Raw genomic sequence first — 16,658 nt, 5'->3', positions numbered from 1 at the left:
TTTATAAAACAGTCTTATTAAAATATTGATCAAACCACTTGCTCTCTGGTGTTGTGACTTTATTGATCAGGAGAACGTGTCTGTTTCCGTGTAAAGTTAAACAGAAAACCTGTAGTGAACTGGTCAGAAAGGCAGTAATAGTCAGATGTGTCCAGTGTGTTGGCATTAGTTATTTTATTTAATATCAGAAAACGAAAAGCTTGTGGGTCACAAACAAGTTCACGCATTATTAAAAGATTATGATAAATTATCTAAACTAATGTTGATCAGGGCTCTGTTGAACACAGCAGTGTATCGTGTTTAAGTCGTACTTAAGGACACAAAGAAAGACAACGCGAGACGAAGTGTTTCCCAATTCTGCTCTCAGCTCTAGCACCCCTTAAACACTTGAGCCACTTTTGCTCACTCTAATACACTGTCATCAAAGTGCACATTTCAGGGAAATCCTTAGGACTCAGGGCAGGAAAGGGGACGGGGGTGAGACAACTCTGTGATTGGCAGCATTTGATCACCCTTTGGATGTTTACTTTTCCTGAGAAACCCAGAAGGTGGACTTATGGCTTAGATTATTGTTTTTGAGATCTGAATCATTAAAATGTAGTCCCATAAATTAAAATATTATTAGAATTTTTTAAATCTGAATATTTCACCACCTCAAAAGTTTATCAAATGCCATTTCCACTGACCATACAGGAGTACTTTGCAGTTCTACAATTACACATTTTAGTCCATCTGATTATCTGCTTACTTTTTTGAGCCCCTTTTAACACATCAGTTTCGCTGCAGCGCTGAGAATGATTCACCACCCAAAATATACCTGCTTCGAGGGGGTCCTGTCCACTGAAGAGCAGGGTGAAATGCAGAGAAGAATGCAGAGGAACAGATGGACTACAGTCTGTAATTGTAGAACAACAATGAAAGGCATTCAATCTGACCTGTACAGTATATTCCTGTCGTTATGGGGGGACAGATGAGATGACTTTCTGTTTTAGATTAGGGTGCTTTAGGCTTGTGTGTCACAGAAATGCCTCCGCATTTATATGATATGAGCAAGAATTTTCTTATGATTATTTAGGTCTCAACCACTTTCTGCACGTATCGGTTTAAGCTTACGGTAAAAATACTATTTTGTTAAACACTAAATATTATAGCCAGGCAAAGTTAGTTTCCCAGTTCTACTCTATAACGCCCATTTTACTCACCCTCGGCAGTGCTATAACTGTAAATTACAAGAAAAACCTTAGGGCAGGAACTGGGACAGGGCCACACTAACCACATTAATTCTAGCGACTGAAAATTAAACATTACTCATTCATACATTAAATTACCCTAACGTTACGTGAGCAATAAAGAAAATCAGTTAACAGCTGAAGAAACTAGCATTAGCTAACTTTATCTGTTATGCTAGCTAGCAGAAGTCTCCGGTCAAATCCAGACATTTTGCCACGGAACCTTAATGTAAATAATTTAGACAATGCTTTAAAATATTATTTTAAACCCTACCTATAGATAGTCATTCAAACACTAAACGTTTTTATCTTCCGAACTGTATGCTCTTACCGCAGAGGCTGCAGTGAGCTGTAACGGTCGGTGTGAGGAGAATGAGCTCGCGCCTTGTCGGTCACATCTCCCGCTCAGCTATAAATCAATGTTTATTCAGTGACACTATTGTCTACGTTAGGGGCTGGCAACATTTCGTTAAAACTTAAAACGTTGTTTCAACATCACCTTGCTATCTGGGAAGGTATTAATATAGGGTGACCAGACGTCCTCTTTTACCCGGAGATGTCCTCTTTTTTTAGACTTAAAAAAATGTCCGGGCGGAATTTCACAAACGTCCGGGATTTTGTTTTTCTAGAGCTTACAAAGAATTTCGAGAAGCGCTTCGTTCACAAACTAGTCCCGCCCTCCCCTACTCCGATTGGTTCTCTTGAGTGAGAAGGGGGCGTGGTGAAGTAGCCTAAACTCTTCTGATTGGACGGTCTGACTGTAGAGCTACGGTTATTGGTCGATAGTTAACCTTCTCTGTAAACATTTAATTGGTCCGTCTGCACGTCAGTAGTCCTTGTTTACGTCAGGCAAATCTCAGGTACTTACCCTTATCTCGAGCCGCTATTCCGAAATGTAAATGTAAATTCTCGGATGAATTAAAAATTACATTCCCATGTTTTGTGTAGCAAACAAAGGTGTAAAGGACCTAAAAGCACACATAGGTTCAGCTAAGAATACAACGGCAGTGAGGGGCGAAAGTTCACTCCCCCACACACACTTTTTCCCCTCTTTTTTCCCCTTTGTCCTCCTTTTCACCATTTCAGATCTTGTCACCCTAATTAATGTGTCACTGTTTTTATCTACCTTAAACGCCAGTGTCTGCCAACAAGCAAAAAACACTCATTATTTATATCCGTCAGTATAGGTCCATTGTGTGGTGAAGGTACCTAATTCAAGTTTTAAGTCTCTGCTTTTCATTGATTTTGAAATTATGTTTATAATTCTACTTGACAAATACTTTGGTCGAAATATACTTTGCCAGGAATGTTTTCTGAAAAAAATAGTGACTGTATAGATGTTCAGCTATTGTGTTTTAGATGCTCCGAATGGCTTAGGTAGGCTAGAACAATGCTTTATATGAACTGATAAACACGAAGAAATACATAAAAAATTGTTTTATTTAACTTGCAGGTGGAGCATGCAGAGACTCCTAAAACGTTTGGATTTTTTACATAATTGAAATATGATGATAAGCCTTTTAAAAGTATTTTTAGTTAATTAAGCTTGCACTGATTTTGCCTCAGTATGTGATTATCATTACAGATTTATCATTTTTTCATCAGCTTTATCAGAGTTTTATCATTATTGGAATAGACCCCCATAGCAAACCAGAGAGACTTGGAGAAAGGACCATAATTTGAAAAAATCTAAAGTTTTGACACTGCACTGCTGACTGTGCCTTGGACAATGTTCCCACTACCAAAAGGGAATGTTCTGGGAAAGTAATTTGGTTAGCTGGGCTGTTTATTCTTAAGCCGAAAAAAGAAGGTGGAGTTGTAGTGAAGAGTAAGGTTTAACTGTCAAAAAAATGTCACATTGTGTATCATAGTTCAGGTATTAGGGCCAACCCGGCTCTGACTGTAATGCAGTGTAGAGCAGCCGGTTCAGAAGATCAAACCCGCTCTCTGGTGGCTAAGTGAGGTTTTGCACTTTTCGTTTCAGATGAGAATGAGGCGTTCTCTTTCACAGACTCTGAGCATCATCGTCGCTGGCGATATTCCATTTCTCTGGATACATGGTCTTTGGCTGAAACCTAACTGTGGACTGAAAACGGCTCTCCGTGCGCCATGGTCAGAGATAAAAACGACAGGGATAGCTGGGGTGAGTGTAAAAGTCATACTACGACGCAGTGTCCTGGACTAGACATGTTAGTGTTGTGTTTTGTGTGTGTTTCAGGGTGTGTAAAGGGCAGAAAAGTGGGACGAAAAAAGAAATAGGGCGGGATAACGTTTTTGGTGTTTTATCCATTGACACATGGTATATTGACCCACAGCCCTGTGTGCTTTATTTTCATGAATTTATTTTATGCCATATGCATCAAGCAGGAGGTTATTGGTTTCTTACTGGATTTTGCTGTTCCACCTATAAAGGAACCGCATTTATCTACGTTCTAGCGCGTGGGTCATTTACAGGTAGTCGAAAATACAAGTCGAGTCTGTCACGTGAGGCTCCGTTTTTATTCTAATTAAGGTTTTGCACAATTATATGGCCACAGTAAACGTATTTCATTTTATTTTCAATACTCTTCGTATAATCCATTAATTTATATAATACTGCACTGTCATTTTGCTGCAATACACAGGCCCTTGCGCCTAATATGCTGGAATGTGCGAGCAACGTACTGAAATTTATGGTTGAACGGTGGTGAACAGAGGTGACCTATATACAGCTGCATTTGCTAAGCATATCCAAAACAACCCAGCAGATATTGATGTGTGAAGATGCTGCCTAAAAAAAGCAAGATGAGAACATTTGTGATTCCCCATAATCATGTCTTCTAAAAAAGTCAAGGTTATATATTAATGCAAGTGTGACATTACATAATTTGAGATGTGATAGTGGTAAGGAGCTGTGGAGCTTCTGTTCAGCTGGGCGTACACACACTGAGATCATCATGGCATTAACAGAGAACTCACACCACAGTAAATTTATTCACACAGTAAACCCCTCACACCCACCTCTCTCTCTCTCTCTCTCTCTCTCTCTCTCTCTCTCTTTTTCTCTTGTTGTCTTTCTGTGTCATTGCAAGATGTTCATTGGCTGTGTGTATGCAGTCCTGGCCTATTGCTCTGTATGCTATAGGCCAGAGAGTGTGAAAGAGAGAGAAGGAGAAAAAGATAACGATATTTGTCACAAAGCAGGTTTACAGACATCTAGGATTAAAACAAAAACGGAAATTAATAACCCCATACAAGCAAACCAACAGTTTGAGAAGTGAGGACCACACCTGATGTAAACCGAGCAAGGAAGGGGAACTCAGAAGGAGGAGTCTGGGCTTGGTCCTTCTCCCAAACTTAGAGTTGTGAAATAACTTATTTTGCGAAGTGAGGACCACTCCAGTAGTATATATCCTACACCTTTTGTCAAACACCTCTGTGATTGATTTATGACAGGATGTCCTTATATGGGCTTGCCCTCACACCTTCTCCCCACCCCTAACCCTGCACCCCCCAACATGTGGGGGGTTTGCATGTGGTATTTAAATTGACGCTGGTGGTTTTCTATGGCTAAATGCTTTAAAATGTGTACAGCGTGTGTAAATGAGACTCTTTTTAGAGATTCTACAGTCACAACAACTTTTAGTTCTAGCGCTAGTGAAACCATCTTTGTTTTGGCGCCAAGGAAGACACAGCACGGTAAAGCATTTAGTAGCAGTCCTTGTGAGTATATTAGGTATATTAAAATTAATCGGTTTGATTTTCTGGTTTATGGCGTTTGTGGGTTGGTCAAAAGTGGATTACTGCCTTCTAGCGATATGTCTGTTAAAAGAAACACAAGTCCACATTTAAAGCACATAAAGTCAAGACACGACCAACACACAAGCTATCATGTTTAAGGACTTTCTTCCAGCAGACCATCCTGATACACATGGACCTATGTAGTGTGGAAATTATCAAGTGCCAGACATTGAATATACACCAATCAACACTGGTTGCAGATTTGTAAACTACAGCTATGGTGAATCGGCGGCTGCCGACGCAGTATCAGACAACAGTTTGCTGGATCAACATGGTGGTGATCTTGGATGTGTGAACGTGACGTACCTGTATGTTTTTCGATAAGACTCATCGGATGGTTTGGAGTGGTTGATGTCTAGATAACTGACAGCCGTTGAAACTCCTGAAGACATTACATGATCCTATTGATGAGGTGGACGGACAAGTAAGCACTACAGCGCTAAAGCTGATAAAGTCCACTGTCACTGTAATCCTACAACACATCATAAACTACAAACTGAAGGAAACATGTCTTGGTTGTGATGGGAATCACCCTAGTCAACTTTGACATTCATGCCTGCTTGAACCTGACATCTTTTAAAAAAAAAATACTATAAAGATATAACAAGGACATTATTCACACCTGCCTTAAAACACGCTGTGCTTCTAAAGTGTTTTGGAATACAACTAACCCTTCTAAAATTTAAAGGGTGTGCTGAAACAGTCATCTGTGTATTACAATGTGAGCCATACATTGTGGAAAAGCTGCAGGAACTAAGAGAAATCCTGGTTGATCGAACATCTGAACAGTTTGTTACCAATGCTGTTGACTGTTGGGAAGGCGGTTCAAAGACTTGCAGCACTGTTTAAGTGAAAATGGGGATAGTTTGCGGACATCAGGGCCTGTCAGAGCATTTGTTGAAACACTGTGTAAACTACGAATTGACACGATAGAGTGAACAATTTTTCACTCATTAATAGTGTGCATGATGTGGATATTAAACGTTTACAAAATTTAATTTCAAGAATCAAATGAATATTGTCAAATCAACATCGCATGATTGGTGCCATTTGATGCAGTTATGTATAGATTCTGACAAATCAACTCATGTGACTATTAATAAATGACTGTCTCATGCCTAAGAGTGACAATACAGTAAAAATTGGTTTTGTGCTTTGTTTATGTCCATATATAATAGACATTTGTGTGATAATGTCACGGTTGAGAAGACAAGGAGGTGGACGTAAATGCAAAGAATACTTTATTTACAAAAACAGAAGCAAAACAAAACAAACATGGGTAAGGAGAAAAACACTAACTACATAAAACTAAACTGGAAAAGACAGGAGGACTCTGACAGACAACCATGAACCGGGGTAGACATATGAAAACAGGAAGAAAAAGAAATACACATCTACACACGCAAGAACCGACAAAAGAGCACTGAAACAAAGGGACTATACACACACACACACACACACACACACGCGCGCGCGCGCGCAGAGCATTGACAAGGAACACCTGAGACTGATAACGAGAGGGCAGGACTACAAAGGAGACACTGACGAGAGGGCGGAGCTAAGGTGGGGGTCATGTCAAATCTTGTGAAACGGTTTATTACACACCGTTTAAATATGGGCGACAATGGTTTTTGCGTCACACTGCCAAGCAATTTGTCTATGTCAGTGTACCCTGATAATCAAATTTCTAATTATAGAACAAAACTAGCCAAACCGATCAATCTAAACAGTGATAGAGTTTCAATACTTGTGAACGTGGGCAACATTTTGTGAGCTACATGCTACATTTAGCATAATTGATAAAAAAATTCTGACAAAACAACACAAATACGATACCTACCGGGTATTATTACAATATACCTGCACTGGTTGCTGAGATTAATATTAATCTAGCAGACAATCCAATAGGTCTTGTTTATGACCAAATAAGTCACAGGTTATTTATTAAGATGTTGTTTGATATTGGTTTGATATTTAAAAGCAAACTAGCCATCATCTTGGGTTTTAAACCGGGTGTGGTACTAGAGTGTGTTGTTAAAATCAATGGTCCGGATGCTGTACAGAAACAGTACACGCCACACCCTGTTGACATCTATGGAGGTTTCTATTCAATGTTTGTTTACACAGACATTGCTGATTACCAATTAATTGGGGACAGCTTTGTACCCTTGTTAAAATGTGTACATTTATCAGGGAACAATCATGATATTGTTACAGTTAGATACAGCAAGCCACACTAAGTGTCGACAACAAAGTCACAGATAAATGATATCGCTATAGAATTGAAAACTGATCACAACCTGCACGTAAATTGTTCCTATGGGAAAGTGGTTGTAAAGCTGTACTTTAGACCTGTAAAACAAGGAATTAGGTTTTGAAATAGAAACTTTCAACAGACTGGCTATGAATCCTGAATGTTACATTTCTTACTATCAAAATCAGGCCGGAGGACACATGCCAGGCTATACAGGTGGTCCAACAATATATGGTGCTAGATTTGTTGGGATTTTTAGAAATGTATTCAGAATGGATATTTCGTTGTTCAAGAAGGGGTTTAGTATAGCCAAAAAGCTGCTAAAAACATTGTAAGCATGTTGTCAGTAAAGGTCTGACGCGTATGATGGCAAACAATCAAGATGAGTCGGGCATGTTGGTAAAGGCTCGAAAATCTGTAAAATGACCTTCTTGTAAGAGGTGTGGCAGTCCTGCTAAGAAAACCAAGCATGAGATGAAAAAACACATAGTGTCAAAAAGAAAGAGTAAGGGGAAGCAGATGACAAACCCATCCTGTAGAAAACAGGAGATGTTTGTTGGGCAGAAAAGATTCAGTCTGTCCCTTTTGATCACCTGATCATGTGCTAGGTCACGCAGCTTACGACAAACACCATAATTTTTACCCACGACTATCGAGATAATCAACACCAAACTATCATTCATTGTAATATTGTTGTTACTCTGCATAACCCTTTCAATAGCGTCTGATAACCCGTCTACACTGTAACCGTCCCTTGAAGACAACACCGTGTTTACATCAGATAAAGTACTGTACTACATCTTAGGTGAAGTCAATAACGGTACCATCACCAGCCAATACTCTGGAGAATGACACAATTTCTGACAACACATTATGTATATAGGATATGTGTGAAGCTATGTCTGTGGATGGCACGTCACGTAAATTCAGTGTCCTGTGAAGCACAACGCTGTTAAACCGACTCCTAGACACTATGGTATAATCATTTAAAACACCACCATTTCTCACCAATTCTGCTATATTTCCATCAGATAAAAGTTAGGAGCTGTTGGGTCAAATATTGGGTGTTCAGGTGTCGTCATGCTGCTACATGTCTGTTCTCTGTTATGTGTTGCGTGTTATTTAGTATATCCCTTTCTAGGTCTGCTGTAGCCATGTCATACTCATTGATAAGACAACGCATTTTTTCACTTGGAGACAAATGCCCCTATTCTTCATAAATTGGGTTGTCACACACAAAAGCTGTCGATTGGTTGACATTACCATCATATCTACAACACTTAGCCGTTTGTGTATGTGATGTTTGGCTTGTGTTTGTTAACCATTCATCCGGTGCAGTTTGTAAAAAGCCATGTGCATTTCTACTGTTATCGCCTTGTATGTTATTACTAAGTTTGTCAATAGCTATTTCATACTTGTCAATAAGACAACGCATTTTTTCACTTGGAGACAACCGCCCACCCAATGATTCCATGTAGGCTCTGGATCCACCATGACCCTGAACTGGATAAGCGGTTACAGATAATAAATGAATGAATGAGACAAACGCCCCCATGCTTCATATATTGGGTCATCACACACAAAATCTGACGATTGGCCATCACTATTATCACAAAGATTTGGCGGTTGTGTTTGTAATGTTTGACTTATGTTTGTTAATTATTCATCCAGTGTAGTTTGTAATAAGCCATGTGCATTACTACTGTTATCGCTGCCTCATATGTCTATGCCTTGCTGATTATACTAAGTTTGTCAATAGCCATGTCATACTCGTCAATAAGACAACACATTTTTTTTTAACTTGGAGACAACTTTTTCCATGCTTCATATATAGGGTCGTCACACGCAAATGCTTTAAATGCCATGACTGTTTAGACCTATTGGTTTTTAGGATACATAAATTGTTGGTCATTTAAATGTTAATGGTTTAAAATAATGCTAATACTTTTGAATGTACGCTAATGAGTTGATTTATTTAACACACCCTCCTGAAGGAACAAACAAAAAAATTAAATAAAACACTAAAACAAACAACAGTAAATTATCAACACAAATAATAGTAACTATTATCATCTACAAGAAGACGGCCTTGCAACAGGGATCTGTGTTTATATTTTTTACCGTAAATACCCGTTTAACTTATACAATAATTCAAGCACATTTTTACTGTGCATAACCCGTGTCTTACAAATCCTAAAATATCCTTAATCAAATCGGTATTAGCTAATTTTTTATACAGAGCTTCAATACGTTCAACCAGACTGCCGTCAACGTTAAAGCAGACTGCCTACGTTCTTCAGTAGAGATTTTGGTGATCTCATGTGACATCTGTCTCATCAATGTTATAAACTCAACAGCATTGTTAGAACAATTACATTGCCCCACCTGATGTTGTTGTTTGTGATTTGATTGGATTTTATTTCAGTCCAACATTTGGCACAACATCAACAGCATCGTCCTCCTTTTCTGTAAAGCTGATCTCCTTCCATGTTTTCATTAACTCATCTGACCATCCAGCAATGCCCAGTCCAGGATCAACACAGTCCTCATACACAGACGGATCGAAAATGTCCAAATCTGTGAACTGTTTCAAATAATGAAACTTGTTATCATACAACCACTATGTTATAAATCACACAATTTGTATTTAATTTGTATTTTTATTACCGTTTGTTTTGTGGATATCTTCCAATCTAAGCTGTTTTCCACCACTTGAGCGCGACGCTTGAGCACCACCAAATCTGAAACTAACATGTTTTCCTTGTGGAACAGACACCCTGATGCCCCTTGGGGCGCTTTGATTCTGCCGTGTAACCCCAGACTGCTTGTTAAACATGGTGTAAACGTTGGCGACGCATGGCTGTTGTTGGTGGTTGCGGCATCCATCAGTTCAGCAGCAATAGAGGTGCCGGGAACAACTTAGCGGTGTTAAGAGATCTGTTGCTTTAAGTACACGTGTCAGGCCTACTACACAACATATAAATTACACACCATTTGTGCCACAGAGGTGTTTTTTTACAGAAGGTGTAGGATATATACTACTCACACCTGATTTAAGCAGGGCAAGGAAGGGGAACTCAGAAGTTTGAGCCAGAAGTACGCCAATACAATGAGATCAGTAACTGTGCTTTTCATATAACCTTGAAACAATGTAAACATACAGCAATTGCAATGCATACAAACAGTACATAAAATCAATAAATAAACAGAAAATACATTTGTAACTGGCATTTGAAATTGTCAGTGTCATGATTTCCTAAATATAATTAGCATTGTTTTTCAAAGACACACAATTGGTTTTACATCCTAAAAACATTCAAAAAAGTCATTTACATTCAGAATTTTCTTTAAAAATAATTTATGTACTACACAAAGGCCATAAATCCAAATAACAAAATGCTTAAAATCCAAAAATAAACATTTCACCTAGGGTTGGGCGGTATAACGATAATACCGTATACCACAGTATTTTAAAAATGTAGACGTATATATGATGTGTGTGTAGTGTGTCAAATTTCGGTTCTGTGTCTTTAAAAGTCAGCTACAATTATCATGTCCATTTAACATTTAAGAGAGCCACAGGGAGGGGGGGGTGCAGTGGGAGCTCAATGACTGCTGATGTCACGGTCTGAAAACGGGTGGAGAAAAGCACAAGCCCAGTAGCCCACTGAAGTTTTAAGTTTAGCTGTGAGTTTGAGTTAAAAGAGAAAGGAATTAAGCTGTAAACAGATATAATTCTCAGAAAATCCTTCACTCGACTTTGTGCTCACATGTATATGGCTTTGGCTTTATCCTCTAAATATGTGTGTTTTGAGAGTCAATTTGCTGAAAAATCTGCTGTGATGTGCTAAACCGCAAGTGCCCATTAGCGGCAGCTGTCTTATTTCGCTTATTTTCCAAGTTTTCTGTTCCTTCAGCACCAGTTGCTGAAACTTGCTCTCTTAGAAACTGGTTTTTATCATCAACACGTGTGTTGGTGTGCACTATTGGGTATAAACTCAACTTTGTGCTCAAAGATATAAGGCTCAGTGAGTAATACTGTATACAAAGATATTATTTTGAGAGGGTATTCTGATATGAAAAATGTGGATACTGCCCATCCCTAATTTCACCAGTAGGTTTGGAACAGTAAAATAAAAAATAAATAAACTAAAAAAACTAAAAACAAAAAAGAGTTACTACATGGCAGAAGGGTACTTTACATCAGTTTGAGTTTCCTCAAATGTGTGGAAGTACACATTTGTCACTTAGGCTAAGATTCACGGCATGCATCAGTTCCATCAACAGTTTGCAAGCCTCTGCAGTGTTGTCAAATTTTGTCAATACCTCACTGCCCTCAACAATGATGGCAACATCAGCTGTATCCTCATCTCTGGCAGCTAGTACAACAAGGACCTTCAATCCTTGTTGTGCAGTGTGGTGAAAGAACACTCTTAAGTGCAGTCACCTCAGTTGTACTCCTTGTTGAATTCCAGCTCTATAATTAAACATATAGAGATTATGTACATGTTCTGTTCACTTCAATATATTTTCTTTACAAATCTTTTACTGTAAGCTCACTGTAAGAAGATTGAATCAAATGGTAGCATCTTGGGGATATGACGTCTTCCAAACAACCATCAGGTCCTATCTACATGCCAACAAGCTGTTTGCGAGGCATGCATGGAGAAAGCCTTTTCTGAGTTATACTCATAAGCGTAAATGGGTGGAGTTTGCCAAGTGGTACTGGGATTTTAACTGGGACGTGTGCTTTGGTCAGATGAGACCAAGATAGAGCTTATTAGCAACAAACACTCTAAGTAGGTCTGGCGTAACACCAAGGATGAGTATGCAGAAAAACACCTCATGCCCACTGTTAAGTAAGATCAGTGATGCTGTGGGCCTGTTTCTCCTCCAAAGGACCTGGCAACCTTGTAAGGATACATGGGATCATGATTTCTTTGAAATATCAGGTAATTTTGAATCAGAAGTTGGTGGCCTAAGGACTGGCGTCCCCTCCAGGGTGTATTCCCGCCTTGCGCCCGATGATTCCAGGTAGGCTCTGGACCCCCCGCGACCCTAAATTGGATAAGCGGTTACAGATAATGGATGGATGGAAGTTGGTGGCCTCTGCCCAAAAGCTGAAGATTGGTCATCACTGGTTGTTTTAGCTGGTTGTTAATGACCCTAAACATGAGGCCAAATCAAAGATGGTTCACAAGGCTCCTCTCATGGCCATCTCAGTCCCCAGACCTCAACCCAATAGAAAACCTGTGGGGTGAGCTGAAGAGGAGAGTGCATAGGAGAAGACCCAGGACTGTGGACGATTAAGAGAGATTGTGCAAAGAGGAATGGTCGAAGATCCCTCTTTCTGTATTCTTCCATCTTGTGAAGAGTTATAGGAGAAGATTAAGTGCTGTCTTGTTGTCAAAAGGAGATTGTAATGGTACTAGCACCAGGGGTGCCAATAATTGAGGCACACATGATTTCATTCAAAAGATTTATTTCTTAATGTGTGATTTTTTCCCCCCACCAAATAAAGGCACTTGAAGCTTAGATATATAGTAGCCTTTATAGTATATTAGAAGCCAAAGAACACTTCTTAACCAGGGGTGCCAATAATTATTGATGGCACTGTACTTATAACTGTATGGCATTTAACAAGTTAAAATAATCGGTTACAGACAATTAATGAATGAATGAATACACACTCACCAGTAAAATTTTGCATCCTGGGCATTTTTTACAGTTGATTTATTCTGCTTAAATTTAAAGAATACGTAGCATTTCTACCTTAAAATGATATTTCTAGCTTCTAAATGACTCTCTCTGCTGGTTTACTGCACTAAGTGTGACACTGTGTGAATGCACAGTATTTATAAAATGAGGAGGCAGAGAATAAACATTCGTTTATCGTGTGTTCATTTTCAACATGCAGTTCATAATCATTTTTTATTCCTCTGAGAGTGGTTACTGGACCAAACACTAGGTGGCGCTCCAAAGACAATATAGGGACCGTGGTCAAAGAGGAAACAGCCTGTAACCCCTGAAATTTTTTGATTGTATGGGATTTTAAACTGATCACCCCAAGTTGAGGTGAGCTGCAGGTTTTGGGGGCTCGTCTGTGATTCCAGTGCAGCTACAGTTTTGCAGTGGATCCCACAAATAGCCAGCCTCTTTACAATGACTTTGTGTCTTGTTCTGCTTGTGTAAGGTGTCAATGGTCATCTTTTGGACAACTGTCAAGTCAGCAGTCTTCCCCATGATTGTGTAGCCTACAGAACTAGACTGAGAAACCATTTAAAGGCCTTTGCAGGTGTTTTGAGTTAATTAGCTGATTAGAGTGTGGCACCAGATGTCTTCAATATTGAATTTTCTGAGATACTGAATTTGTGGTTTTCATGGTTGTCAGCTATAATCATATATATAATAAACACTTGAAATATATCTGTCTGTGTGTAATGAATGAGTATAATCTACAAGTTTCACTTTTTGAATGAAATTACTGAAATAAAACTTTGATATTCTAATTTTATGACTAGCACCTTTGTGTGTGTGTGTGTGTGTGTGTGTGTCTGTCTGTCTCTCTCTTATATATATATATATATATATATATATATATATATATATATATATATATATGAGAGAGAGAGAGAGAGAGAGGCATAGTGATGCAGCAGCTGAGGCTCACATCCACTGTCCACAAAGCCTGCAGTGCTCTTGAATCCTGGCTTGCCAAGACAGACAATCAGGGTTACCTGCATGTTTTAAAGCATGGACATATTAGTGTGCCATTCTGCCCAGGATCGGCACGGTGACGCAGCAATCACACAGCTCCAGGGACCTGGAGGTTGTGGGTTTGAGTCCTGCTCCGGGTGACTTTCTATGAGGAGCTTGGTGTGTTCTCCCTGTGTATGACTGGGTTTCCTCTGAGTGCTCCGGTTTTCTCCCACAGTCCAAAAACACACGTTGGTAGGTGGACTGGCGAGTCAAAAGTGTCTGTAGGTATGAGTGTGTGAGTGAAGGATTGGCACCCCCTCCAGGGTTTGTTCTCGCCTTGCGCCCAATGATTCCAGACCCACCATGACCCTGAACTGGATAAGCGGTTACAGATAATGAATGAATGAATTCTATGATGTATTGTATGATGTCTCCTTGTCAAGTTTGGAGGCTCTAGAGAAGGAAATTAGCAACTATTTGCAACACCCTGCATCTCCCTTTCAGCAGCATATAAAAGTTTGTAGTGACTCAGAAAAAGGAAGCAATGCACTATTGAGACCCCAATATTGTCCCTGTCAAAGAAAGTAGAATGCTGCAAAATAGTTTTGGAGGCACAGATAAAGCAGATGTCTGCTGTTGGGAACATGGTGACAGGGCAGTCAGGCCTAGGCTATTTTCCAAGCTGCCAAAATCCAAAATGCAGAAGGAAAGAAGCAACTACATACAAACCGGATTCCCAAAAAAAAGTTGTGACACTAAACAAATTGTGAATAAAAACTGAATGCAATGATGTGGTGGTGCCAACATCTAATATTTTATTCAGAATAGAACACAAATCACAGATCAAAAGTTTAAACTGAGAGAATGTATCATTTTAAGGGAAAAAAGTTGTTTCAAAATTCCATGGCGTCAACAAATCACAAAAGTGTTAGGACAAGGCCATTTTTTACCACTGTGTAGCATCCCCCCTTCTTACAACACTCAGACATCTGGGGACAGAGGAGACCAGTTTCTCAAGTTCAGAAATAGGAATGCTCTCCCATTCATGTCTTATACAGGCCTCTAACTGTTCAATTGTCTTGGGCCTTCTTTGTCACACCTTCCTCTTTATGATGCGCCAAATGTTCTCTATAGGTGAAAGATCTGGACTGCAGGCTGGCCATTTCAGTACCTGGATCCTTCTCCTACGTAGCCATGATGTAGTGATTGCTGCAGAATGTGGTCTGGCATTATCTTGTTGAAAAATGCAGGGTCTTCTCTGAAAGAGATCACGTCTAGATGGGAGCATATGTTGTTCTAGAACCTGAACATAGTTCTCTGCATTAATGGTGCCTTTACAGACATGCAAGCTGCCCATGCCACAAGCACTTATGCAACCCCATACCATCAGTGATGCAGGCTTCTGAACGAAGCGTTGATAACAACTTGGGTTATCCTTGTCCTCTCTGGTCCGGATGACATGGCGTCCCAGTGCTCCACAAAGAACTTCAAATCGTGACTCATCTGACCACAGAACAGTCTTCCATTTTGCCACACTCCATTTTAAAAGACCCCTGGCCCAGTGCAAACGTCTGAACTTGCGGAGCTTGCTTAGAAATAGCTTCCTCTTTGCACTGTGGAGTTTCAGCTGGCAACGGCGGATGGCATGGTGAATTGTGTTCACTGACAATGCTTTCTGGAAGTATTCCTGAGCCCATTCTGTTATATCCTTGACAGTGGCATTCCTGTTTGAGGTGCAGTGACGTTTAAGGGCCAGGAGATCACGAGCATCCAGTAGAGTTTTACGGCCTTGACCCTTCCGCACAGTAATTGTTCCAGATTCTCTGAATCTTTTTATCTTTGCTATTTTATGCTGTGTAACACCATTCTGATATTGCTGCACTATCTTTCTGCGCAACAATGGTGGAACTGGTGATCCTCTTACCATCTTGGTTTCAGAGAGACACTGACACTCTGAGAAGCTCTTTTTATACCCAGTCATGTTGTCAATTGACCTAATTAGTGTTAATTGGTCTTCCAGGTGTTTGTTATATGCTCAATTTCCTTTTTCCAGCTACTTGTCCCAACTTTTTTGGGATTTGTTGACACTGTGAAATTTTGAATCAACATATTTGTCCTTTAAAATGCTACATTTACTCAGATTAAACTTTTGATCTGTCATCTATGTTCTATTACGAATAAAATATTGACATTTGCCATCTCCACATCATTGCATTCAGTTTTTATTCACAATTTTTTTAGTGTTCCAACTTTTTTGGAATCCGGTTTGTATTTTACAGGGAAAGCCACGTGCAGGTATAGAGGAAGTACGAGTCAGCAAGGTGCTTGGACACGTTTGGGAGAACATGCTGCAGTGGAATATCATTTGGATGGATTTCTGGCTTGTTAATTTTAGCCCTTCAATTTTCTGGTCCAAGCTGTCTCTTTACCTTTACCTATACCTGTCTCTGATTCATTCCTCCCGCATGTGCACTGGGAGAGGATCTCGTCAGCAGCTGCTCCAAAGCTTTGACTGATTCTAATTACCACTAGCACAATGGCCCAGTGCTTAGGACAATTACAGAAACAGTCACCCCAGCCATTCAGGTCAGTAAATTCCACGCCAGGAAAGAAACCATCTATTTCCTCAAGGCTGGAAACATGGCACTGTCATGACTAAAGACAAGAGCCAGCTCACTATCCACAACACCAGACTG

General features: G+C 39.7%; 2 protein-coding genes across 3 annotated transcripts in view; one reads left to right on the top strand and one right to left on the bottom strand.

Moving 5' to 3' along the window:
* Nucleotides 1–1,768, bottom strand: part of map4k5 (mitogen-activated protein kinase kinase kinase kinase 5) — a 75,915-nt gene extending 74,147 nt beyond the window's left edge. Inside the window, exon 1 of the mRNA XM_066678986.1 lies at nucleotides 1,729–1,768. The gene's annotated coding sequence lies outside the window, so the exon portion shown is untranslated. The remainder of the gene's footprint in view (nucleotides 1–1,728) is intronic.
* Nucleotides 1–16,658, top strand: part of atl1 (atlastin GTPase 1) — a 76,505-nt gene that overhangs the window by 4,143 nt on the left and 55,704 nt on the right. The window contains exon 2 of one of the 2 annotated variants that reach the window (XM_066678988.1): nucleotides 3,241–3,372. In XM_066678988.1, the coding sequence (XP_066535085.1) occupies nucleotides 3,339–3,372 (34 nt within the window). In that variant the 5' untranslated portion in view covers nucleotides 3,241–3,338. Of the gene's footprint in view, nucleotides 1–3,213; nucleotides 3,373–16,658 lie in introns of both variants that reach the window. The other variant, XM_066678987.1, reaches the window with a different exon arrangement.

The sequence above is a fragment of the Hoplias malabaricus genome, chromosome 8 (genome assembly GCF_029633855.1).
Source record: "Hoplias malabaricus isolate fHopMal1 chromosome 8, fHopMal1.hap1, whole genome shotgun sequence".
Classification (NCBI taxonomy): domain Eukaryota; kingdom Metazoa; phylum Chordata; class Actinopteri; order Characiformes; family Erythrinidae; genus Hoplias; species Hoplias malabaricus.
Note: the sequence above shows the minus strand (reverse complement) of the source record. Positions and strands in the feature narration are given on the sequence as shown.